The 27,940-nt window shown below is 38.4% G+C and overlaps 2 protein-coding genes across 6 annotated transcripts in view; one reads left to right on the top strand and one right to left on the bottom strand.

Annotated features, from left to right (window-relative positions):
• rin2a (Ras and Rab interactor 2a) overlaps positions 1-3,546 on the top strand; it is a 56,791-nt gene extending 53,245 nt beyond the window's left edge. For both annotated transcript variants that reach the window (XM_042433964.1, XM_042433963.1), the window contains exon 12: positions 476-3,546. In XM_042433964.1, the coding sequence (XP_042289898.1) occupies positions 476-952 (477 nt within the window). In that variant the 3' untranslated portion in view covers positions 953-3,546. The remainder of the gene's footprint in view (positions 1-475) is intronic.
• Positions 3,547-11,589: 8,043 nt separating this feature from the next.
• slc24a3 (solute carrier family 24 member 3) overlaps positions 11,590-27,940 on the bottom strand; it is a 125,018-nt gene continuing 108,667 nt past the window's right edge. For all 4 annotated transcript variants that reach the window (XM_042433892.1, XM_042433891.1, XM_042433894.1 and 1 more), the window contains 12 exons: positions 27,624-27,727; positions 26,963-27,037; positions 26,823-26,848; positions 26,638-26,691; positions 26,383-26,510; positions 24,398-24,558; positions 23,111-23,351; positions 21,916-22,082; positions 18,076-18,190; positions 17,328-17,440; positions 12,982-13,047; positions 11,590-11,956 (listed from right to left, as the gene is read on the bottom strand). In XM_042433892.1, coding sequence (XP_042289826.1) covers positions 11,807-11,956; positions 12,982-13,047; positions 17,328-17,440; positions 18,076-18,190; positions 21,916-22,082; positions 23,111-23,351; positions 24,398-24,558; positions 26,383-26,510; positions 26,638-26,691; positions 26,823-26,848; positions 26,963-27,037; positions 27,624-27,727 — 1,400 coding nt within the window. In that variant the 3' untranslated portion in view covers positions 11,590-11,806. The remainder of the gene's footprint in view (positions 11,957-12,981; positions 13,048-17,327; positions 17,441-18,075; positions 18,191-21,915; positions 22,083-23,110; positions 23,352-24,397; positions 24,559-26,382; positions 26,511-26,637; positions 26,692-26,822; positions 26,849-26,962; positions 27,038-27,623; positions 27,728-27,940) is intronic.

Here is a 27,940-nt window from a genome sequence, read left to right as displayed (position 1 = left end):
TTTTTGTTTTTCTCTTTTTTTTCAACATTTTATATTGAGAACCTTTCAATGAATAAACATTCGAAAGCCTTAGATAGCCTTTGAAAAACATGAGAGTAATCAGGATTTCCAGTCAGTCAAGTTGATTCTCTTGGCTGTGATCCACTCGAACACCTGAGCAGGTATTATGAGATGCAGTTTACATTTACATTTTGCCATTTGGCAGATGCTTTTATCCAAAGTGACTTACAAGTGAGCCAAGACAATAAAGCATTAGAGGGCAGTGACTCAAAAGAGACGTGGTACAAATTCTGAAGTAGCCACTAAGTACAATGAGAAAGCGTGCTTCTTTTTCTTTTTTTCTTTTTTTTTTTAAAGTATAGTAGATTCTTAACAGCCTCAATGTCTTTGCCAGCCAAAAATGTTGGACCAATGCCATACCAGTGTGTGCCAGGACTAGAGAGTGTGTCTGACTGTTTTTCTGACTGTTCCTCAGAACTATCTGCGGGTGGCACTGCAGGAGCTGGACAGCGGCTGTACGGCTAAGACTTTGCAGGTCCGACCTTACGCCACCGTGGAGGAGGTGTGCCAGCTGTGCGCTCGCAAGTTCAGAGTGTCGGACCCAGAGAACTACGGCCTGTTCCTGCTGACAGAGGGCAGCAGCCAGCAGCTGGCTCCAGACACCCACCCTCAGAAGATCAAGGCCGAGCTCCACAGCCGCCAGCAGGGTGCTCCCTTCCACTTTGTCTTCCGCCGCATGGCCAACAGTGACTCCTCATCATCAGCTCACCTTGATCCTGCACCCAACCTCAACAACCTCACTGTGACCTCTGACCCCCAGGCCAACCTAGATGACTTCAGCACAGACCCGTCAACCCCCCCTTCCCAGCCCAGCCTCAGCCTGGGCCTCAGCCCAACTCTAAGCCTCAGCCTGCCGCCAAGCAACCTCAATGGAAACTCCATATCTATATGACTCAAGGGTTAGGAAGTCTGAGCGGGGTTTGTGACAGTATTGCCCATTATCTCTAACAAACATGGCTCCATGAGACCTACAGTAAACAGGCCGGCATGTTGAAGAGAGCTGGGCTGTGTCGGGTTCAATGCTGTGCCGTGCCAGTCTTTACAAAGCCTGACTTCTCCTTTTGAATGACACGTCTGTCTCAGTCAACATCCCCTCTGTGGAAAGTTTTGTCTGACAGACACGGGTGAAAGAGGAAAGGAGGAAAGGAGGGAAGGAAATGACAAAGATGGAGTTTGTTTTTAATTCCTTGGCTCTATTTGTGATCTGATGTAGATTTGGAATCAGAGCAACACTTTCTCCAACGCAGATCTCAAAGTCTAAACACATAGTTAAGGTAGAGATACTGGAGTTAATGTAAAGTGTTAAAAACCTTGTGGATGCTGAAATGTGTTGACAGTCCTGCCATAATGCTGGTGCTTCAGGGTCAGCTGTTGTTGTTGCTACCTTTAGATTACATAGAGGGAAATCAGATCTCAGATACCTGTGAGACTAATCTTCCATCAATCACTTTAAATATACAACAGATAGTTTATTTAGGTGATACTGTAGTACTATGATTTACTTGTTGCAGTTGCTGGTAAACTGTTATTTTGTTGTTTGAGTTGAAATTGTTAAACCTTTAGATTGTTTGTTTTGATGGATTTGGCGACACCCAGTGGTGGCTGCTGTGCATATCTTATATGCACGTATATTTCTGTAATATTTTCCCATTGCTCCATTTGAAACATTAAAAGGCAGATAGGAAGAACTTAGCTGAAGAGCTACAACCACAAACACCAGCAAAAACCCTGAAAAAAAACTCTATATTGTAAAGAAACTAAACAAAAACTATAATGTACAGTAGAACGGTAGATTTCCAAATGTGTTTGCCTGCGTGCCTCATCGTCAAAAACTAACAGCGCTTCCTTTTCTGTACTAACTCCCATGGGAAGTTGTTTTTTTTGGTTTTTTTTATCACATCTATGCTGTGGCTACTGGTTCGTGGCTCATTAGCCACCAGTTTATGAGTCCCAGCCACTGGCTTTTACCTTTTGCTTTCAAAGTGAAGCATTTCCTGTGTAAAAAGTTGCATATTTGCTGGCAGCATTCCCAATGCAAGTTTGAATATGAACAAGTGCTAACATACCAGTAAATACATCAAGTTAGAGCTGCAGTGACTAGTTGATTTTGATAATCGATCAACCAGTAAGTCATTTTAAGTAATTTTACAAGCAAACATTTGATGTGTCTAGGTTCTCAAATGTAAGAATTTGCAGCTTTTCTTATTCTAACATTAAAGTAAACTGTATACCTTTAGTTTTTGGATTGTTGGTCTGACAAAACAAGATATTTCAAGATGTGACATTGGGCTTTATGAAATTGTGATGGGCATTTTTCACTGATCTGTTGTTTCATAGACCAATCGATTAGTTGATTAATCGAGAATATAATGGGCAGATGAATCAATGATGAAAATAATCAGCAGTTGCAGCCCTACATTGAATGGCTATTGCAAGTAAATGTTGGTGAGTAACAGTATGAAATATGGTATCTCAAGGATTAACAATTGTTGGTCAAATATTGTTGCAGCATGTAGTTTGTGTTTAATTGTAATGTTAGAAACAGGCAAATCTGCCAGTGTTGAAAATAGTAACATTCATTTATATATTTACTTATTATCCTGGAGATATGAGAGATATTGTAGATATTGTGTAAGGGCTTATTTCCTATTCAGATTGACAAAACGTGACACAGGAACAACTGGATCCTGTGGCTGGCTGCCATATTACAGTTTCAATAAAGTCTCTGTACTACTGACTAATATGAAAGGTTTTTATCCTGGTGAGAAAAAAAGTTGTGGCCATTTATATAAAAAATGTGTGGACCTCTTAGCTGGTCTGAGGTCACGCACAGTGAAACATGCTGTATGGCTCTTTGTGGATCTTGTAGATATGTTGAAAGACAGAGGTATGTAAGGAGACATTGAACAGGACGGGGAATATTACAATACAGACGTCTACATCAGTATTGAGCTTGGTACTGTCAGTCAATAAAATACTTGAAATTTGACATTTTCTCATGAATTTTAAAGGTTCCAGTTGTTGGAAAATTTAATTCAAATACTGTTTATTTACTGAATGAGTTGAAATGTAACACTCTGTTCATTCCTGTTTTACATCGACATGTAATGTAAATGTTTGAGGTGTCGTTAGCAGAGAGATGAGAGAAAAGTGAAAGGCTGAAGGAAACTTGAGAGCTTCTGGATGGCAGTCATGTATCATCCTGTATATAACCTGTACCTAGCTCACCATGTATAACCTCTTGGGGCCAAGTGTTCAAAGTTTGAATTTACTCATACTGCCATATTATTGGTAATCTAACTGTCTTTGATAAAGCAAAATGAGTATTTATATGTATCTGTGCGGGGATTTTTCACAGATGGCTTTTCCATGTCTGTAATATTCTTTATGGTGTCAACATGTCATGTGCATCCTTCTTATTATTTGCCATTGAATGATATCATAAATATTCTTTTGCACTTAATAAATGTTGGAAACAGAATTACACACCTGGATTTGTTTTTGCATTTTATCAAATATGAACTACCTCAGCCTTTGTTACATTTGGATGTGTTATCTTCTGTCACCATCAGATGGTGCTCACACCTCATCTTTACACCATCAGTGGGTCCAGTGCTACTGGTTTCACCTGTCAGAGGTGTGCATCATCTACTGAGCAGACTTCTGAATGAATCCTAGCTGACACATCAGAAAGCTCTCTGGATTTCAGATGAGATCAATTTTATTTATCCCATGCAGTGAAACTGAAGTGTCACAGCAGCAAAGGAAGTACAAGAACAGATGCACAGTACAGATAGGTAACCTTAAAAACTATACTAGTACTATAATACAATGCACATTAGGAGGGTTTACTTTTATATCCAGATATAACATTTTCTATAAACTATACACAGATAAAAAATAAATAGTAACCATAAAATGTATTGAGACACAAAATGTCACAAATACAAAATGAGGAAGTTGCAATAAATTATTCAAAACAAAAATGGCACTTGATGGTATGGAATCAGGAGGAGGGAAAAATGCCTCATGTCTGCAGATAGTTCTGTTAACAGCAGAACAATTATTTCTCCTGTAGCAGTCCAGAGCACTCAGTAGGGGCTTGGAGGTGTAGTCTATGATCATTCCTCTCTCCCACCTCAACTATGCAGTCCAGAGAGCATCAAAGGACAGATCCAGCTTCCCTGTCTGCTGCTGAAATGCTACTGCCCCTGCACACCACGGCATAGAGGATGAATGATGGCTGATTTGTTTTACTGAGCAGCCTCTCTGGATGTTTTCTGACTCAGGATGTTTTGTCAAGAAGCTCCTTGGTCTTGTTTGCTCTGACAAAGTCACTCAACAGAGTCCTGTACCAGCCTCCTGTATTCACCCTTTCAAACATTCTCTTTATCTTAGTTCATATAAAATTAACATTTTCACAAATGGATCTCTCCTTACTGTTTAAGAGATTTTAAAGAACATGGCAATCTTTTGTCTGAGGCTGGATAGAAGATGTTTTTGACTTGTACAGATCTTTCAGCGCTCACCCGCTCACACAGAGCCTGAGCAGGTTTGATGATGGACATTTCATGATGAGTTTTCTATCTTGGAACCAGCCTCTCTTTGTTTTGGCAACATTTTGTTATAGTTCTGTAATGAAAATCCGAAATTGTTTACATTATTTTGGTCTGGTGTGTTCAAATGCTGGTGAGAAGCACAGACTTAACATAACACATAACATAATCACATGTGGATATAAAAGTGAGTGAAATATAAATTATGCTGCAAATGAGATGTGATGTGTAAATTGTGAGATTAGTAGTGTGTGTTGGAAAGGAAAAATAAGGAAACTATACACAAAACATGGAAAGAGTCTCTCTGTGGGCACCAATGTGGCCCAGGTGCTCCGGGTCAGTCTAAAGTCTAAGTCTGCAGCACAGCCAGGCAGGCCAGCAGGCTATCACATAATAATGTAATAATCCAATAAATATGAATCTGCATTATGTTTTAATTTTACTATTTTTTAATGATTACTTTCATTTCTCAGGGACTACATACAAAAAACTTAAATCTTATGTGGACAAGAGAGCTGCTTTATCAGATAGTTAAAGTATATTTTTCAGTTCGAAAAAATTGGATTGCAGGACATGACACGCTGGTATTATTACTTTTGCTTAAAGTGGCTATAATCAATATTTTTTAACAATAATAATGTACCAAATCACAGTGTGTAATATGAGAGGCATTGCTTGTAGTGATGAACCTATAGAGAATTATTAGCAACTCTGCAGCTCCCCTCAGCTTTATGGAGCTTTATAGCGAGTTTCAGCTCATTGTTTAGCTGTCCGGCTGTCAAGTCAAGCCAGTTGTATTTGTATAGCCCAGTATCATAAATCACAAATTAGCCTCAGGGGGCTTTACAGCTGCAACTTTACTTTTTGGTTCACTCTCAGCTCATACGGATGGAAAGCATGTTGGTAGCTTGTTTGACATTAACTGGCAGACTACCAGTGTTGAACCGTACTGAACGGAAACAAAGTAAACACACTGCTGTAGCTACAAGTCATGGACAGACAGTGTCACTAACAGGGATTTTGAAAAACAATGACCAAACAAGCATCTAACAATGACACCTGCAGGTATGTTAACATGTGCTCAGTGTATATTAAATGTACTGTAGCTGAGCAGCTAATTAGCTATCTAGCTTGCTAATTAAAGTTAGCGGTATACTTTTCCCCTGTGAATGTTTGAGTGGTGGCTTGTTCAACAAGCTTAGTGCAGGACAAGTGTACTGTTTGTTCATGTTTGTAAGTTAGATAAGGAAACTTAAGCAGGAAAGCTAATGTGGGTTGTTCTTCAGTCTGTGGCTCTTGTGTTGTGTAGCAGGATGCTATCAAACCCAGTGTGACGTGCTTTATGCAAGATTTGATTTGCTGTATTGAAATTGACTTCAGCTCTAAGCAGATGATGGAATGATATTTTATCGAAATAATGAAAACTAGGGGGCACCATCAAGAAATCAAAGAATTTAAAATATAAATTTCTCCCATTTGGTTTCTTATGTTTTTTCCAAGGAGAGCACACAACAAGTGATTTACACAGCAGACAGAAAATGTATGCTTTAGACAGCAAAATGGCAATTTCATTTCAGTTGGACATTAAAAAGTGATGATATGTTAATGTTGTGTTCACAACCTGTTTCCGCTACCCCCCACATGGGCAAAAAAAGTCATTGCAGGCTTAAGACATGGATTAGAGTGCCTCTTCCACAATTGCCTTAGTGTGTATGACACATCAACATAATGGCCAAGAAAAACTTATTACAAAAGTCTTGTTACCTTAAGCAAAGACAACTTTATTAATGCTCAGGTAGCAAAATGATCTCTAAAATTACATTTGAAACATCTAAACACAAAGTAAACCATTCAGCTGAAAAGTTTCTTGTGTAGGAAGAGGTAAAGCTTGGATACGTAGAGAAACGCATCATCTGCAAACACTCTCACTCTTCTCACTCTCATATCCTATAAAGAACTAGCAACAGCATGCAGTCATCTAGGATATCCAGTTCAAACTAAATCCAGTGCCATCTAAAAACTCATTGGACTCTCATCCCAAAGTACATTAAGATTTACCATAAATAATTTATTATATTGAAATATATCCATGCAAGTAAGGTCTCAAACACATCAAAACAAAGGGGAGTACGAGGGAGACCTAGGATCTATGAAAATATATTCAACAGATATACAGATTGAGACAAAAAATATATAAATACATTTACACCTATGTATATACATATGTACATCAGCAATATATCACCCATGTGAATATCACAAATTATCTAGAAATATCCTCTACAAGATGCCTCTTTTCAAAACGTGAGCATCTTTGTGGTAGTTTGGTTAGTTTCAAAGACATGGTACCCTATGTGTAGGTGTTAGGTACATGCAGTGAATAGCAGCACAGAATCTATTGAACCAAATCATCTGTAGCAACAGTTGTTTTGATGGTAAAGTGCATGATACAGATATTTCTGCTGTATATGATAAACCAAAAAATGCCCAGGATTATACAGATACTGATAATACTTCAATATATTAAAGGATGATGCCTCGTAGTCAGCGATTTTTCTTCAACAGACATCTTCTTGTATTACATAGAGTACTGTAAATATCTGTATCTTAGTCACTCTACCAAAACTGAGCAGTAGAGAGCATGTGGCTAGTGATAGACACTGGTTTGAGCCAGGAATGCTACAAACGTTAAGATCCACTTCTTGATTTAAAAGAATATCCTCCCAGGTCAATGTTGATGTTTTGAAAGTCAGCTTTGAACAGTTTTGAGTATCAAAGTACAGCCAAAATTTGGAAGAAATTAAAAAGCACTTTAATCTATATGTCCCCTGGTTTCCCAATAATTTCCCAGAAAGAAACTGATATATACATTTAAATTCTTAGGAAGATTCCTGGAAACTATGAAATTTGGTACAAATTATTGGTAAAATAGAGGAAGTGTTCTGTTGGTACATTTCCACTGAATTTCAATTAAGTGCTAGTGTAAACTAAAGAGGCAGATCAGCTGCACATGCAAAAACGTAAAGTTTGTCAACATACGATCACACAATTCAATATGTGTAGAGAATAAAGTTTCCAACTATAAATTATTATTTACTTGGGTTTAAATTGAACTCTTAGTTTTTCATTCATTAATATTTTAGCAGTTTTTTCAAAGAAATTTATGGAAGTCAATATCTCAAAATGGATAAAATGTTAAGCATGACAAAAGTAAAAATATACTCATGGTAATTCAAAATGATTAAATACTAAATCCAAATTATGAGACAGAATGTCAAAATTATGACTTTTTAAATACAAAATGATGAGATACTGAATAAAAATTACGAGTGAGCCAAAATGATAACCTTTAAAAATTATGTAAAAATTAAGAGAGCCTGATAGCAGGCCTAAATTATGACTAAAATTATGAAATACTAAGACAAAATTACGAGGAAGTAAGTCAAAATTATAACGTTATAACGTCCAAACTATAATAAACAAAGTCAAAAGTATGAGATAGTAAATCAAATAAGTGTGAGAATTTTAGTCAAAACTATGTTTCAAGTGAATAAATTAGATAACAAGTCACATTTTTGACTTGACAAATAAGATTACAATATAGTCAAAATACTGGCTTAGCATCTCATAATTCTGTCAAATTCTCACAATTTTGACTTAGTATCTCATTATTTCAACTTGGTAAGTTAAATTTTTGACTTAGCTGAAGTCTTTCATTTTATTTTTGTCATATTTTACATTCAACACATCCTCATAGCAAAACGAAAGAATAGGTCTATTTCCTATGACTCCCAAAACAACATATATGAGTGTTTTCAGCGCCCTCTAGAGGACAGATGGGGACAAGAAGAACGACCCATAGGAGCGTTTTATAATATAATTATGTTTTATGATGTGACAATGCTGTGGTTAAGGTTTGGTTAGGGTTAAGCACAAAACCCACTCTGTTAGGGTCAGGGAAACATCATGGTTTGGACACCCAAGCCATGACAACTCATGGTGAAAAACACTCCTCGTGGGGAAAAGCACTCACCAGTCCCCTTATACTGACGTCATCTGAACTGCGTCACTTCCCCAAGTGCAACGGCAGCTAGATGGTGTTAATGTAACTATAGGTCGTTTTTGCTGGGCTGAATTTTAGACCTATTCTGCCATTTTTCTTGTGAGGATGGGCTGTATACATTTCATCTGGTTTTTCTTTATGTCTGCCAGAAATGGGCTCAGGAATTCCTCTGGAAATAGGCAATTGCTTGTTAACTCAATGCAACTTTGGAACAACCACATCATTCTCGGCTTCTTCCTTGAAAACTCAAATGAATGATTTGGTACTTCCTACACTGTGCCAGATCATTGTCTTCATTTGCTCTATAATTATTACCAGATTGCGTTGCTCTTTCAGGAAAACTTTTTGAGAAATTACTGGACATGTAAAATAAAGTATTACCAAAAAAAACTGTCTTATCTTTAAAAGCTATGTCTCTGATCAGTGCAGTAACATTTCCACCCTGATATGACAAGTTTATGATAGAGAAAATTACTTGCAGACATTATCATCACAATCTATTTGATAATGACTGAACCATTTTGTCTTAGTAGCAATTTGATTATGCTGTGTGGCAAAACTGGCTATGATAATGTTCAGAGATATAGGGCTCTGTATCTCAGTAACAGTCCTGTTTTTGATTGTTTGTATAGTCACCAATAAATCATTTTGAAATGAATGACAAGCTGTTACAGTGTCACACATTGACAGACATCATTTACAATTTGTATACATCTTTTTAAACTCTATTATAAATGTGTCTTTGATCATTAAAGCGGCATATTTACATATTTGTAAGCTCATAATTATTGCATTACATAATATTCATACACATTTAAACCCTGTTTTCCGGTCATAGCACAGAGGACTCTGTCTGGGTCTCTGAAATAAATAAATCTGCATGATATATAAACAAAAGCAACATTAATTATTTTTACATTCGAAAGACAAAAACATTTCTCAATTTTGATATTTTATGAGTGGTCAATAAATTAAAAATGTACCTGAAACAAATCAGATTTAGTCTTGTTTTTAATTGTCTTCCCTCATGAGAAAAAATAAAAAAGAGTAGGGCACTTGACATTTCAAATGAACCTATCAGGAGGAGAAGCTGACATTTAGATGGATACTGTGTGAGAATCGACAGGAATGTTCACTCTTGCAGTGGTAGAAGTCTTTGAGGAATAAGTGTGACTCCGCTGGCGTGCCTTGACTCCCATAGTGGAATAAAATCCCCCGTAGGGTTCACAAACCACATTGTGCATGCTCTAAAAACTAGTAGGAATATTTATGTACCACAAACCTACCATATCTGGACAAATCTAGACATTAGGCATTACAAAATACAAAGAACTCCTGGATAAAAATAAAGTAACCCCAACATCTTTAAAGTATTCCAGTTGGGATAAAAGTCCTGATGCTTTATATTGCATCTTTACTCTACTTCTACCATACTACCACTTTAAATACCTCAGTTCCTCTTTGGGACCACAGAGGAATGAAGCTGGACATCCATCCACCAAAGAGGAAATACCTCATCCAATTTGCTTGGCTAGTGTTTGAAATATTGCCGCCACTGTTTGGTGTTTATTTGGTCAGTGTCTTTGAGAAGAGGAAAAAGCAGCAGTTCCTTTTTCTGTTGTCAGCCCGTAGGTGGCAGCACAGACTATGAGATCTCTCTACAACCCCAACCCCCCCCAACACCCCACCCACAAAAAAACCCCCATAATTTGCTCATTTGAAACCTTGACATAATTTCATAGAAACCTGCTTCATTTTACAAGGATGCCATCCTTATAATCAGCATGCATTTGGAGGAGAAACAGTTACAGAGAGCAGAGGTCTCCCTGTGAAGCTAGTTTAAGTTCTTCAGTGCAAGTTTGAATTTCTTATTTTAACATCCACACACTGTGCATCTAAATCAAGTCATTAATAAAGTCAACAAGACAAATACCTTGAGACAGAATTGTGCTTGTCTGTACACAGGTGGTCATCTGAAAAGATGGTTTTTTTCACTCTTAGGTGTGGATTTCAGCGACCGTGGGTCCATAAATAAACCAGCTCGGGTGTTTTGTGACCTCCAGAGGAGAAATGTGCGTATGACATGAATAAATAATAAATAAGACATCTGGGGGTATTTACAGAGGGGTACTATTTACAGAAGGAAAAGAAAAAAACTCTCCATAAAGCGAATTCATCTTCAATACAAAACTAGAAGCTACAGCTGTGATACTTTTTGAAGTTAATTTATAAAAAGGTGACTGGATAATACCCTGCTTGTGTTTTCCCCCACCCTAAGACTTGTATGTGTGAAAATCATCAGAAAAACCAACATAATTGGAAAATGCATTCAACAGACTTAATTATGAACCTATGATTGAAATATAAATAGTCTTAAGATAATGGCATTTGAAAAATGTGCTCATCTGCAGAACAGATTCTGTTCTTTGCCTGAAAACTTCAACTCATGGCCATAACTTTGTTTAAAAAATGAGCGCTCGACAAATCTTCCTACTCTGCGCCCCAGCACTAAACTACACCCTCCCACCCACATACATCATTGCTTTTATCATTATTACTCTCAACTAATAGATCTAAAAGACCCGCGTTTTCTCTCAGGAAAGGTTAGCAGCTAGTAAACATTACAACTTTATCACACCTAAATATGGGGAGTTTCAAAATAAAAGTCCTCACGTCAGAAGCACGCAGTGGTTGGACAAAGAGGTTTTTTTGTTGCTGTTGTCCTCCATGCTGTCCTGTGTGAGAGCCTGTGACCAGTCAGTCCCATCTCTGCTCCTGTAATCAATCCCACACTCTGGTTGTGAACACACACCAGAGCAGCTCCATATTGCACTGAGCAGAAAGACGGGCATCGACGATTAAGAAACAAACAAAAAAAAAAAACATAGTGGGATCTCTTCTCACAAAAGAGACAAGAAGCGGGAAACTGTATGAATCTGACTTGTGTCAAATGGTATTTGCAAATAATTCTTCCTGTTGTTTAGATTTAGAATTATACTTTCTGGTATTCATTCTGTGGTCGGACATCTATTTAATACTTCATCTCACTTGGAATTCGTTGCAAACACCACTTCTAGTGTGAGTGTGTGTGCACTTATGTACATCAGTGTATGTGTTTGTGTGTGTCTCAGTCATCCCGGCAGGTTGGCAGGTTGACAAAGGTGAAGATGTTATACTCGATGAGGCAGGAGAAACACAGGAAGACAGAGTAGAGGAGGAGACACATGAAACCCAGGCGCTTGTCCAACGTCCACTTGTTGAGGTGAACTCCCATGACCTGGATAGACAGACAGAGAGACAGACAAGGAAGTGGGTGGAGAGACAGGGAGATTGATTATTAAACATATATATAGAGAGAAGAGAATTAGTTAGTAAATTAGTTATCATAACTTCATAATATCTTTCCATAATAATGGTGATATTCAAAACAAACAAAAAAGTCAGGTAAATTGCTGTATTATAATGCACTAGCCCAAAAATCCCCTATATTTTCCTTGATAAAGACCTGATATTTTACGATAAATAATGTGATGATGTTGATGATGAAAAGTGTTGACCAAAAAATTCAAACTACTATTTCAAATGTCAACAATTAATCTTTAAACGCCATCAATAATGTTTTATTTGCATCTCTTATGACAGCAGTCCCGTGTTATCTGTGACTGACAGTCGGTTCTAGTGTCCTTTTTAGGAGATTTATCTGTACATATAAAGAGATTGGATATTTTTTCCCCCTTAAATGCAGAGGAGGTGGATGGAATTTTTCAGCTTTGAGTAGTGTCTGCAGGCCTCCTCACAGGCAGCATACAGCCTAAGCAATATTACGCAGTGGACAGTGTGTATGTTGCCTGAGAGGCAAAACCCCAGCAAAAAAGTTTGCAAATCAATCACTGCTGCTACAATGTTTTAATTGTCATGAACACACAGTAATAACTAAAGGAGACTCAGATGAATATATATAATTTTCTCAACTCAGAACTTCTCCTATCTGGAGTTTGTCAACTGTGCAGTAAGAGGACACTGTGTTATAAAAGATTTTAGTGAATGAATCAAACTGAAACTGTAAAAGTGAGGGGGGCATCAATTTAAGCAAACATCTCTTCTTACTCCTCAATTCTTATAAAGTGTGACATGGGCTGTTTGTGTGGTAGTGTATCTCCAGGTGGGTTTTGGTAGTCTGATCTGAATCAAATGTCCCAGGCTGATTTTTACTTCCACTCTGCCCCTGGCAGAAGCTATGTTGTTTATGGAACTTGTGATAATAAAGATCTGAGCTGAACTGACATGCTGTTGTATACTTACCGTCATAAACACAGAGGCCAACAGTAGCCCCACAGAGAAGATCAGTCCTTTGCTGTTTAGTTTGATCTGCAAGAACATAATGTGCGAAACATTACTACAACTACTACACCATCATAAAGAAAAACAGGCTGAACAACATATAGAATCCCAGAATGTGGTTCCATTTGGTATCCTTCTATTACTGTTACTGGGTATACCCTCAATCATTTCTACGGGATCTAATATACACAATTGGTAGCTTGTAGGTATACAACCCCCATTTCTTATGTTCCATTTCACTAGTAGTGGATCAGCTTGAAAAGCTGATTTGGAAGGAGCTTTGAAAGCTCCTTCATGTTGAGGTGGTTCAGACACCTGATAAAGATGCTGGATGGATCTCTGTGAAGGTAATGACATGTTCAACTGAGGGGATTGTAAAAATGTGGATGCATTGCATCCATTCCACACTGCCTTTCATTTTGATCATTTGCATGTGATGTGAAAATCTGGTCACACTTAAGTTATACATAAATGAACAGAAAGTTACATTATCATTGTGAAGTAATGCACTGCAGACTTCAATCTGCGCTGAAACTACATTACTATGCAATGTTATAATAACACTGACAAAAATAAGTGCCAGCTTGATGTTTTTAGAGTTTGCTAACCAGTGTAAGGCAGTTACACATTTCTTATCAAGTTGTTTCAGTAATGTGATTACTTTCTTTAGTAACAAGTAATGGCAGGGATTGTAATTTAAAATTCAGTAATTAAGTTACAGTTAGTATCAATAACACTCTGCATAGTCTGCTTGTTGCAGACCGGTGCGGGACATGTTAGCTTGGAGCAGGTGCTGGAGGTGGGAGGAGGTGTCTTTCAGTAACTCTAAAGTTGTCTTATTTACATGCTATGTTCTTAGCTGGCTTGCTAACATTTGTCACTAGTTAGCCTACATTTAGGAATCAGAGAGATTTTGCTTAGACTAGAGATGTGCCGGTATACCGTTTTTACTGTGGTGAAACATTTTGATGGTAACAATACCGCAAACCATTTCCATTACCATTATCACTGTGATTATCGCTGTTTTCAGAGGTTACCGTGAACACAGCACAGCTCTCCTGTCTTTATTAGCCGTTTTATATTAATATAAACTATTAGAAAAAACATTTTTAAACAGATAAACAGACATAGCAGGACCCGAGAACCAGGCTCCTGTCTGTCTAGCACTAGCTACTCTGGCTGTGACTTGATAAGCTAACTTTAGCTAGTCAACCTACTGAAGTGTGCCTAGTTTATAGTTAAAGGACTACTGTGTAAGATTTAATGGCATCTAGCACTGAGGTTGCAGATTGCAACCAAATGAACACACCTCCATTCACCCTCCCCTACCAAGTGTGTAGGAGAATCTATGGTGGCCACAAAACTTGCAAAAACCACAAAAGGCTCTCTCTAGAGCCAGTGTTTGGCTTGTCCATTCTGGGCTACCGTAGAAGAGGACCCGATCCCTATATAGATATAAAGGGCTGATTCTAGGGTAACAAAAACACAACGATTCTTATTTTCAGGTGATTATACACTAATTAAAACATACTTATGATAATTATATTCCATTTCTGCCAAGTTCATTTTGCTAGATGCAACTAAATCTTACACACTGGTCCTTTAAGTGAGTACGAGTTCACAGCCATTAACACCCAAAACAAATTAGATCATATGGAGAATCTAAAGATACAGTGAGCTGCACTGAAAGTCATTTCCAGTCAACTGTCTTCAACTTTACACAGCCAACCTGTTTTTAGTGTTTCTGATGTCAGTTCATTTGCAGGGTGCAGCAATACACAGTTCACTGCTCAGTTTGTTCAGTCGGTTTGACTAAATCCAAGGCAATCATGGTGTGTAAAGTAATTTTACATTATAGTTGTATTTCAGAAAATCTGAATGATTATCATGATTTTAACAATTTAAAATAAAATATGATAAATATAATAAATATAATAAATATAATATAATATAATATAATATAATATAATATTATACAATGTGATGTTAAATAATACAGGCTCATTCTCAGTCACTCAGAATAAAAGCCAACAGCTGCTGTGCAGATTTACAGATAAATAACTTTGCATTAACAATGAATACAATTAAATACATTAATATGTTAAATGTATTTCTTTCATTTTCTTCAATTAAAATGAGCTTATATTTAAGATGTGCATGGAAAAACAAATAAACAAAACCCAAAAAAAGGTTTGGGGCATTTTAATGGGACATGTGAGCTGTTGATGTGGAGAGAGAACATCCTGCAGGTCTGACTCGTCTGACAGGACATCTCTTGTATTTTTTTCATGTATACCAGCGATCAGAGAGCCACATAACACAAATATGAATTCTGGAACATGTAACACCACAGTGACGTGCACGGGCAATGATGGATACCCATTTTCCACAAGCAGCTAAACCCTGCCCTGCCCGTCTGTGTTGAGAGCTGAGGTGTTTCAGCTCTTCTTTGAGCTGTTACCATCTCTAATCTTTCTATCGCTGCTGCAAAGCTCCCGAGCCGGAAAGCATGTTGTGTTACTATGACAACTGGCAACAGTGAGTTGTCACGTCAGCTGCGACTACCTGCATATTACAGTTTTTAATATGGTGATTTTGATACTTATTGCTTATTTATTTATTTATTGCTTAGCAAAACTAGGCTTTTTATGTTGGAAAATGTAACATGAAACGTAGTTAATGTAAATGTTGCCAATTTTTGTAATGTTGTGAAACATTAAAAACGCACAATAGATGAACAATGATTAATCTCGTGGCACCCCTGTTCCGTCCTCATGGCAACCCCGGGTGGCCACAGCACCCAGTTTGGGAACCACTGATCTACAGAATGCAGGCTCCTTGCAGTTAATACAAGCAACAAATGTGCTCCTCAGTACAAACTTTTCACTTTCTATCTACTTGAAGTACATTGTCAGAGTACTTCCTGCCATCTAAATCAATGGGGACTGAACACAAATTATGCTTTTATTTTTTTTTTTTTTTAAAAATGATTAACTACATTTGCAAAAAAAAAAAAAAAAAATTCTGGCTTGTTCAATCTGTCTGTACAATAGAAAAACACTAATTCAATTTATTTGTGTCATAATTTGAGGTGGTGCAGTATAGAACCCAGCTGCTTTCATTATCAAACCAGTAACTCTGCAACTAATTCCACACTTATTCTCTCTCCCTCCACACACACACACATACACATACACACACACACATACACACACACACACAACACTTATTACCATGCTTACCTCCCTCACAGCCTCTGTTCATGCTTATTTCTCTGCCACTTAATTGCTTTTTGTGGTTCTATTTTTCTATCTTGTGGTTCGTGTTATCTCATGTAGCAGTGTATTAGCTTATCATGTTGACTTTTTTTGGTGTATTTGAGATGATTTTCATAACCCAGCTGGTTGTTATTATCTCAAGTGCACAGATTATTGTGCAGCATCTGTATCATATTTTCTCACTTTATCCTTCAGCTGCTGTTTTATCAAGGCACAAAGAAAACTTAAGCTTTAGAAAATATTCTGTGTTTCTTATCTGTACCACCAAATGCAAATACATAGTGAGAGACAACGTTTTCATGTTTACTCCTTCACACTAAAATATGGATTTCACATTGAACGATAAATATATCTGATATTGTTTATGGTTCCTTGTTCATCCTACATGATGAAACATGACATATATTATTTAGGTGAACATATTTTCTCACTCCCCTTTACTGATATATAACCATGCAGATAGTTTAGTTGTATTTGTCCAGGTATAAAGTTATCTGTTTATGCCTTCACCCCAATATAATGGAAAGGAATTTGGTTTGTGGTGCTTTTAGTTGAACTTACCCTTTAAAGAAATTCCATCTGGGCTCATTCTGTAGCCCAGCAGATTTAAGTGTCATTGTGGGACACTGCTTCCCAACCTTTTTAGGCTTATGACCCTTTATATTCATATATTGACCCCGTGTCACAGTTTGCATATATCTATGAGCTGTGAAAAGTTTAACCAAACCAAACCCTTCTCAGATTGTTTCATCTGAAAAATTTGTGAAGTGCTGAAGAGGTAAAACTGGTATGTGTTTCACAAGAGAAAAGCAAATATTTGAAAAAAAAAGTCAGAAAAATATACAAAGTTTGGGGTAGCAGTGGTGATCTTTTTATTTCCTATCTTGTGACCCTTTGGGGAAGCGTGTATCAGAATGTCTTGGTTCGATGTTGTAGTAGCACCAAAATGTAAGTTCTTATGTCATATAATGAAAAGAATCTGCAAAGTCATTAACTCTGATAAATTGGGATCATGTGACCGCTACTTACATCAGAGCCGTAGTTGATAGCCAGGGTCTTAAGGGCCCAGGGGAGACCAAGCCCCACCAAGATGTCAAATACGTTGCTGCCGATGGAGTTGGACACTGCCATGTCTCCCATTCCTGCACACACAGTCAGAGAAGGAGTTGTACAGCAGCAGAAACAGAGGAGACAGGAAAAGGTCCCAAGAGACTGTATGAAAGGAAAGGTGTTTGGGCAATGAGGAGACAGGAAGGTGTGTGTGGGGGGGGGGGGGCCGGTGACAAGTTGAAATGTAGGTAGGTCAACACAGGTGAAATCAGTGGAGCTATGTGTCCAACTGACATCCCAGAGAAACAAGGATGGACGGACTAAACTGCAGTGGCGAGCGCGTGTCTCCCAGTGAGCCCCCGCAGACAGACAGACAGAACCGTTTAAATATTTGATGACAGGAACAAGAATAAACACAGATGAAAGGATGGAGGAAGGGACCCTATCGCGCTGTCTTCCCACACCGCCCCCCTTTCTTTTACAGCCTCACCACAGGGACGGAAGAGGGACAGTGGAAAAAGATGACAGGCCCACGATCTTTACCCTTCCATACACTCCTCCCTGCCCATCTCTATCTCTGTCATCCCCCTCTCCTCTCCTCTCCTCTCCAGCTCTTTGATAGTTGCTTCACTTTGATTCTCTTGTTTGGCTTCTATCGGGCCGTAGGTGTGTGTGTGTATGTGTTAAATGACAGCTTGGTAATCTGTCATTTTGTGTGTGTGATTACCTTGTCGTGCGACAATGAGGCTGGCCATGCAGTCAGGGACGCTGGTGCCGGCTGCCAGGAAGGTGATGCCCATGATTACATCTGGGATACCGAGTGTGAAGCCTATCACTGTTACCTGACAGAGAGACAAACACAGGGACGGACTATTACTGCTTATATTTTGGCAGTTATGTGTGTTCTTTCTACTTAGGTTGACAGGAGGAAGACAGGAACAGTATGAGACAGGTTTTGAACCCAAAATGATGTTATGATGTATTCATTCATTTTGCACTTAATTGAAAAATAAAAGGAAAAATCATTACTTTAGTTCTCAAAAACCCAAAGCTGCACTATAATCAATATTTTCTAAACTAACAATGGATCAAATGTCCAATGTAAAATATATTGCCCACAGTGACAAACTCACAATGAAATTTCACCTTACTCTAGTTCCTCTGAACTCTATGAAGCTTTTTAGCGCCTTTTAGCAAAATTGTTTCGTTTTCCAGCCTGCAATTATCACCCTCATTTCCAGCAGCAGCAGGCAGCTGTTTTCAGCTAAAAAGCTCTGATAAATTCACGCTACCTAAGCAGCACTAAACAGCAGACAGACAGCAACTAGCGTTAGCTGATTAATATAGTGGAGAACATAAATGCTCCACTATATTCACTGCCTTTTAGCTTCCTTTAGCATAAATGCTAAATAAAGAGGCAGATATTTTTCTCAGGAGTTGGTGGAAACCAAACTAGAAGTAGAGTGAATATTTGACTTACATTCATCACTTTTACAGAAATATGTTGCTCCATGTATGCTGAATGTGTACATAGTTAGCTAACAATTATTAGCTAAGAGGTTCACCATTTCAACTTTATAAGTCAATTTATTTGACTTATAAACTTTATAAGGTGTTAATATGGCAGTGTTGAGATTACAGCTTGTCCTGCTGCAACCAAGTGGCCTAAAAATCTATCACTGTAACTTTAAAGCTGCCTTAACTTATTTTATTTCAGGTTGACTCCAGATAAATGCTAATGTTGCTCCATGTCTGCTGGATGTGTAGGTTAGTTTGCCACCACATCAGCCATATCAACTTTACAACAGCCATTACACGGTTGACATATTATGGCCTTGTAAAGTTGATATGGCTAATGTGTTAGCAAACATTGTTTAATTACACATCCAGCAGACAAGGAGCAACATTAGCATTCATTTGGAGGCGTGCTTCTGTCTCTGTCCACATGATGAATGTAAGTCCAATATCAGTTTTTCTTTTAGCTTTTTTTTTTTTTGGTCTCTCTTTAGCGGCTAAATGCTCCTCTATATTCACCAGCTAGTTACTGCTGCTGCTGTTGCTGTTTGGTACCTCACAGGTAGTGTAAAGGGTTGATAGAAGTGGTGAGACTGAACTGAAACAGTGAAGTTGCTGCCAGTAAAACCAACATAATGTAAAACCGCAATGAGCCAAAAGACACTAAAACCCTCTGTAGAGCTACTAAGTGCAGCTTTAAAATTCTAGTAAATTTAAGAGAAGATACAGAGACACACACCTGTATGCTGTTACAGCACAGCATTTGTGAAAATGAACAATGTAGTAGTAGTTTACCAGCTGCCATTGCTGCTTTCTTGTAAGCTGTTATCCCCATTTGCACTTTAAGTAGCATGTGACTCCATTTTTTGCACTGCTCAGGGTGCAAATGACAAGAATAAAGCCAGTATTGATTTTGTTTGCAGTCTCTTCTTGTGTATTTTTTTTGTCTGCACTTGTCAGTATGGTACTAAATTTCCCTTATTATCCCTTCCCTTATTTTCTCTACTATTCCTTCTCTACCAGCCTTTACCAAATGACAATTTCCAATCATTTAATCAACATTTGTATGGTTGGGGCTACTTGTTATTATTTTCACATGTTAATTGCCAATGGAGATATGACAACAATATGACAAATAAAAATAACTTATTATCATATAGGCTTTTGCAGACTAGCAGATTATTCTTGTTCCTTAAATAGATGTTTGACTGTCACTGTGCAGAATGATGTTATCTGCTGAAGGGGGAAGGTTTCTCTGTGCTCACCTTAAATCTAAGTCTAAGGCACGTACCTATGAACGTGATGATTTTGGACTTTTTACTGATGTGCTTTTTTTGTGGAAAAAGCATATCAGACACATACACTATATTGCCAAAAGTATTGGCTCACCTGCCTTGACTCACATATGAACTTAAGTGACATCCCATTCTTAATCCATAGGGTTTAATATGAAATCGGTCCACCCTTTGCAGCTATAACAGCTTCAACTCTTCTGGGAAGGCTTTCCACAAGGTTTAGGAGTGTGTTTATGGAAATTTTTGACCATTCTTCCAGAAGTGCATTTGGTCAGACACTGCTGTTGGACGAGAGGGCCTGGCTCTCAGTCTCCACTCTAATTCATCCCAAAGGTGTTCTATCGGGTTGAGGTCAGGACTCTGTGCAGGCCAGTCAAGTTCATCCACACTAAACTCTCTCATCCATGTCTTTATGGACCTTGCTTTGTGCACTGGTGCACAGTCATGTTGGAACAGGAAGAGGCCATCCCCAAACTGTTCCCACAAAGTTGGGAGCATGGAATTGTCTAAAATCTCTTGGTATGCTGAAGCATTCAGAGTTCCTTTCACTGGAACTAAGGGGCCAAGCCCAGCTCCTGAAAAACAACCCCACACCATAATCCCCCCTCCACCAAACTTTACACTTGGCACAATGCAGTCAGACAAATATCGTTCTCGTGGCAACTGCAGAAACCCACTCGTTCATCAGATTGCCAGATGGTGAAGCACGATTCATCACTCCAGAGAATGTGCTTCCACTGCCCAGTGGTGGCGTACTTTACACCACTGCATTCAACGCTTTGCATTGCACTTGGTGATGTATGGCTTGGATGCAGCTGCTAAACCATGGAAACCCATTCCATGAAGTTCTCTATTCACTGTTCTTGAGCTAATCTGAAGGCCACATGAAGTTTGGAGGTCTGTAGCGATTGACTGCAGAAAGTTGGCAACCTCTGCGCATTATGTGCCTCAGCATCCGCTGACCCCGCTCTGTCATTTTACGTGGCCTACCACTTCATGGCTTAGTTGCTGTCGTTCCCAATCGCTTCCACTTTGTTATAATACCACTGACAGTTGACTGTGGAATATTTAGGAGCGAGGAAATTTCCCGACTGGACTTGTTGCACAGGTGGCATCCTATCACAGTACCCCGCTGGAATTCACTGAGCTCCTGAGAGTGACCCATTCTTTCACAAATGTTTGTAGAAACAGTCTGCATGCCTTGGTACTTGATTTTATACACCTGTGGCCATGGAAGTGATTGGAACACCTGATTTCAATTATTTGGATGGGTGAGTGAATACTTTTGGCAATATAGTGTATTATTTCAAGCAGAGTAAGTTTATGTCTTAAAGCATGTGTGGATGGGGATCTTTTAGAATGGGTTATAGCCTTTTATGGCTCCAGGATTTCATTCTAGTTTGTGTCTCTCCTTTAACCTCATTTTATTTTATTCATTTAATGCTCATTTTTAAAGACTCAAGTATGTATCATGAACCAATGCCACGTACCACAGCCTTTATAGCCTAAGCTGATTTGCAATGCCTTTCTCTATATGGGCTTTTAAAATACACATCATCTGATTATGAAACAAAAACAGTAAACTGTTGCTCTCCAATATAACTGGCCTGCATGGCTTCCTATTTAGTTATTTTAAACTTCTTTTCATGTCTGTCTTTCTGTTATTCTGTCCACCTCTCTACACATTTGTTTTTCTATGCCTGTCTCTTTGCCTGGATCCATGTTTGCACCTCCCTCTGTTTACTCCCGGTGCTCACCATCCAAACCATGATGTAGGAGAAGCCAGCGATCCACAGGGTGGAGAAGACGAAGGACAGCATGAAACAGTTCTCCCAGCGAGGTGTGGAGCAGTTGGGCACGGTGAAGTACAGCAGCAGGCACAGAGGCCAGGCCAACAGCCACTTCAGCTTGTTACACACACCAGCTGCATACACACAGAATGTACGAGGTAAGGAAGGAAAAAAATCTTAACCTGATAAACTCAAAATTAAATTTTGATAAAGACATGATTTAATTAAAACACACTTGATTTGATAAAAATCTTAACTGTTGCATCAGCAGCTAGCAACATCAATGAAAGATAAATAGCAAACACAGTTGTGATGAACAAAAAAGAAAAAAGTTCCATGTTTTAACCAAATCATTCCTCATTAACAAAACATGATAAAAACTTAAGAGCACCTTTATCTATTTGGTTATGATTTCATCAAAAATGGATTTTAAAATGCCTGCAGTTGTGTCTGAATGATGTACTGATTAATGGAGATTGTCTCTGTGCAAGACAAACACTGTGGTGGATTGAAACACAAGAGACTGGTAGTGGAATAGACACTGAAGGAGAGAGTGTCCTGTCCTGCAATTTGGGGAAAAAAATTCTTTCACTTGTACCTCAAACAATCCAACAGCAACCATTCGAAAACTTGTATTGTAAGATGAATGTACCACATTTTCATGACCACAAATACAAAACATGAAGCTCCCACATTAAAGGAAAAGTTGAAGATTCACTTTCTTTGCAATCTCATGTCTGTACGTTGAGTACGAGGCTGGAGGCAGGAAGTTGTTATATTGCTTAGCATAAAGACTGGAAGGAGGGGGAAAACAGCTAGCCTGGCTCACTCCAAAGTAAAAAAAACACTTACCAACACACCTAAAGCTAACTGGGTCACATGCTGTACCTTGTTTGTTAAATATGTACATAAACAGCAAGGCTAAAAAGACAAACTGTGGTTTCAGCAGGAGTTACATGCTGGAACTATTCCAGTCTCTATGCTAAGCGAGGCTAACCACATCCTGACTCCAGCTCAAACGTAGATAATGACATGAGCTTCATATCAATCTTCTCATCTCAAACTTGGAAAGAAAGCATATATAAGCATTTTGTCCAAAATGCTTTCAACTACAATGACACAAAGTAGAACTATTCCTGTCAGATCCATCTCCAACTAGTACCTGGGCACTGGAAGGGTACAAAGGGTCCCTCTCCATCCTCTTCTTCCTCCTCTTCATCATTCTCATTGTTCTCGTTGTCCTCATTCTCCGTCTCGTTGCCGGCCTCTCGCTCGTCATGATGAGCGTTTGCACCCCTCTCTGCCCCAGCCAGCCCGTTTTCTATGCCCCGCCTGCTCCCTCCTTTCACTGGGACGTCAGAGTCGCCATTGGTTAAAGTCCGAGTGTTGATTAGACGCTGCCTCTGTATCATGAGCACACACGGTTACAGAAACACACACATCACTGTACACCTAGGCTCTGAGTAAAGCATATTTCACTAATGGAAATTCTACCTAAAAGTCTCCCTCCACTCAAAAATGTGTTTTTTCTCTGTGCTCACCTTAAAGGTGAGCACCTACAAGCATATCAATTTTCAATTACACAGAAGGAACAGATATTATTTTAAGAACTTTTCTGTGGAATAAACATATCAGACCCAAATTATTATTCAAAGCAGAGTATGTTTATGTCTTAAAACATGTCTAGAAGGGATCTTTAAATACTTCTTTCATTCGTACATTTTTACTTTGTCTCTTCATCAATTTCTTAACTGTGAATTAACATTCATTAATTGGTGATTTATTAAGTGTTAACTAATCACATCATCTCGTAATAATCAAGAAGCGACTTGATCATTTGTTATTGGTGAGCAACAGGAATTCATGGTACATCCTGAATTCATTCATGCATTAAATCATTGTGACTCATGCATTAAGTATTACTTTAAGTGTATGTTTTTTACCCTTAATATAAAGTGTTAGCATTAATGTTATTAAAGTCAATTGTGATTTTGGATGGCATTTCACCCAATTCTTCTAAAGAAAACCTATCTGAGTTTAGGAGGGTGATAAACTATAAGAAGGAGTGTGGCAGGAGACGCAGACTTAAGGTGGACTTTCAGGAAGTGAAGGCTGAAAGGTCTTTTTCTTTATATCAATGGCTTCAACAAGCAAAATTTGAGGGTTAGGGTTTCATTTGTAAAACAGCAAATGAAACGTAGTCATTCTTCTGGACACGGCATCTTGGTCTAGTCCTTGAAAAATATAAATAACTAGTAATGCCTGGAATCCTCAGCACTGAAGCTGATTTGTCGGCTGGGGTCTGTGTGAAGCACCAGATTACCTTGTTAAAGAGTCTGTCTTTTCCCTCAAAGAAAAACACACTGCAGCCTGTTTCAAATTGAAAATGGCAGCAATCTCTTTTTCCATCAAACGTGCAGCTGTAGTGTGCCTCTGTGTGTGTCCTTACCTCGGTGATGAGCATTCGTGAAGCCATGGTGAGACGGGTTCTCGGGGAGAAATGGCTGGTGATCATGATCCTCATGCCTGCCTCAGAGAAGGACAGCTGGTGGGGGTAAGCTGACAGCAGCTCGTCCACCATCAGCACCGACGGCTTCCTGTGGTGGTTTGCTGTTGACACACGCAAAAACACACAAGCACACACACATGCATGTAATCACACAATATATGTACATGTGTACTCATGACTACTAGTAGACATGTCCATGCATTCTCCACCATGTTATATATGTGCAAGAACATACAGTACATCTTAGTAGCACACAATCAAATCCTCAATGATAGAGTGGACTGAATGTATTCCACACAGCTGGCTGCCTCACATTTAATCATGCAACTCTGCAGTCAAAATGTGACGTTTAACCATTTCTTATCTCTTTAACAGGTATCACCTTGTGCCAAAAAGACATGAGTACATGGTTAGGCAGTAAAGAGTTTGTGGGGTAAGACTTGATTGAGTGAAACTATGATTGTTTACAGTAAAAGGCTGGTTTCGTAAAGATATGATGGGTCTATATAGAGTCGGTTCTGCTCTAGAAGTAAGAAAACCTAATTAAAAATTCCATTGACATTTGTAGTAACGTAAATGACTAAAAATCCAGCCTTGGAACAGAGCCACAACAGTATTTTGTGTTGTTCACTCTATATGTTTGTATAAAGACAGTAATTAAAAAAAAACCTATTATAGTTGTGTATTCAGTATCTCTGTTTTTAGCTGCCTTCAACAAACCCAATTACCCAGAAGCCCTAGACCATTGTGGGTTAACATCATATCTGAAATATCGTAAATATGAATTTCCCGCTTGTAAATACTGTTCACGTCAGCATCCAAGTTGTAATAACGACTGAGAAACTCTGAAAGTTCTGGCTTGAAAGTTAAACGAACATGTTTAGCCTAGCTAAATGTTAACCAGGCTTGGCCAAGACTGTCAGCGCCAAGAGCTGATACAGTCACCTGCTGAGAAGAAGAGGAAAATATAACTCAATTATTGGTTTGCTAAAAATGCTAGAGAGAAAAGGAAAGGAAAACATTTGGAGATCATGTGTAGCCTTTTTGACATTTTCCCTCCAATGTTAATTATTCCTAGATTCATCTTTTTTTCAGTAAATTGTAATTGTAACAGGTATTTTTTCATTCCTCCACAGTTTTGTGCTGGGGTGAAGCACGGTTACCCAGAATACACTGAGTTGCTCCTATTTAAAGGATACAAGGTTCACATTTTTAGTCTCACTTTTACTGAAGAAAAAGAACCTAGATCCAGTTGTCATTAGTAACTACAGATCAATTTCAAACCTTCCCTTACTTACTTCTAGGTTGTATAAAGTTGTATATAAACATCTGGACAATTACATTTTCATCCACAGTGTATACACTGTGTTCCAGTCTGGTTTCAGATGTAATCACAACACTGAAACAGCCCCTATCAGAGTAACAAATGACCTTAAGATCAGCAATGATTCAAAAATACCTGTTTTAGCTATGCTTGACCTAACCGCTGTCTTTGGCATGGTTCATCATGACATTTTCTTTGACAGAAGAATTCAGTTATGAGGCCTGTTCACTGGTTTTCTTCCAACATAAAGAACAGGGGTTCCACAAGGCTCAATCCTTGGGCCACTGCTTTTTAAAATGCACATGCTTCCACTTGGCAACAATACTGGGAAACGTCATTCATATGTGGATGACAAAACTACTTCTTATAGCTATTGCTCAACTATTACATTATTGGGTAAAGAAATAATGCTGGATTTGAACTTGGGAAGATTTCAACATAATTTAGACTCTTATTCAGTAAGGTATTACTGCTATATAAAGTAAGGAGCTACAAGGCTTTAGAGTTGGTAAGAAGAACTGTGGAACTTACTGTATTACTATAACATAATATACATAACATACTGACAATAGGAAGAATCCCTGTTAGACAAAAATTGTACCTTTCTTCAGTAGAACAGCAGTAGCATCACAGCCATCATCGAGTTCAGCATTATTGGCTGCTCCGTTCCTCAAACTGGGCGAATTCTTCTTCCGCCTCTCCAGAAAACGAACCACATAGGAGTTCAACCTGGAAGACACGTCAGCTAAATTCAGGTCCAACACTTAAGAATTGCCCCCGTGACTGGTTTTCTCAATCAGGAACCTTCCATCCAAAAAAGCCGGTTGTTTTAACTCTGTTACATTGTCACACTTACTTCATGATCAAAATGTAGACGAAATACATCAGAATCAATGTGAGAGCTTCCCACCTGGAAAACACAGTGCAGATCAATCAACTATGTGAATTACTTTGTGAATTGTAATTTACAGCTGTAAGTGAAAGTACTGATTGTCTTGTAGTGATTGTTAAGCAATCAATACTTCTATAAATTAGACTTACCAAACCACTTTTTCATCATATATGAACTGTAATATGGAAGAGAAAAATTAGAGAAGTAAAAATCATGGACTTGAATATGTCATCAGTATGGACTAGGATGACCATTTTTACAGCGTGTGTGATATCAAGCCGTTTCTTACCACTATAAGAGCAGAGATAGACAGGGTGTAGTAGACAGAGTCTCTGAGCAGAGGCCAGCAGGACAGACGAATTGTCTGGGAGACAGACAGACAGGGAGAAGGAGTGAGACAGTAATAAAACTTGTAGACACTGAACTACATTTTTTGTCCTGTTGGGTAACACATCCCGCAAGGTACTCACTACTGTGCACTACTAACAAGATAAACCAGGCTCTGTGTGTGTGTGTGTGTGTGTGTGTGTGTGTGTGTGTGTGTGAGTGTGTGAGAGTCTTATGTAATATGCAATTTAAATTGGAAAAAAAATCTTTCAAGTATGTTTCTCCTTTCCTTGTGGGATTACAGCGGTGAACGGGACAGATAGCATTTTCTGACTCACACACTTCTGCTGCAAAATAAATGGAGTTATGTAGAAAGAGAGTGTAGTTTCCATCCAAGGTTTTTGATGTGAACTGTAATGTATCAACTTGAGCACACTGCTAAAAATGTCCAGTTGCTTGAGGCAGAGAATTAAAAAAACAAATCTTTTTTTTAAAGAATAAATACTGCCAGAGGCTTGAGAGAGACAGGTCTGGTCTTTGTCTGGCTATTTGTTGGTTTACTTTCATTGTTCTCATCGACACATATTTAATAATGTTTTTTTTGTGTTTTTTTTGTACTGTACCTGTACGGCAAATATCCCACACACTCCAATAATGCAGAGGATGTTGAAGACGGCCGAGCCCACGATGGTGCCAACCCCGACATCCCCTTTAGTGATGAACACTCCTGCACAGCACACACAAAAACACTGATTACTGCACAGGACAAGCTATCAGCTCACATTTTAGGGATGAATCCTATTTGTTTTGGGTTTTTTTGATTGTATTGAGATGGTTCTGTGGTGTGAGTACCAAAGTGCTGTATTTACACTGATTATTGTAACAGAATAATAATTTAGTTAAGATTAATAATAACAATATTTTTCAATTTCAGCAAATC

Source organism: Thunnus maccoyii, chromosome 14, assembly GCF_910596095.1.
Source record: "Thunnus maccoyii chromosome 14, fThuMac1.1, whole genome shotgun sequence".
In the NCBI taxonomy this organism is placed as follows: domain Eukaryota; kingdom Metazoa; phylum Chordata; class Actinopteri; order Scombriformes; family Scombridae; genus Thunnus; species Thunnus maccoyii.
Note: the sequence above shows the minus strand (reverse complement) of the source record. Positions and strands in the feature narration are given on the sequence as shown.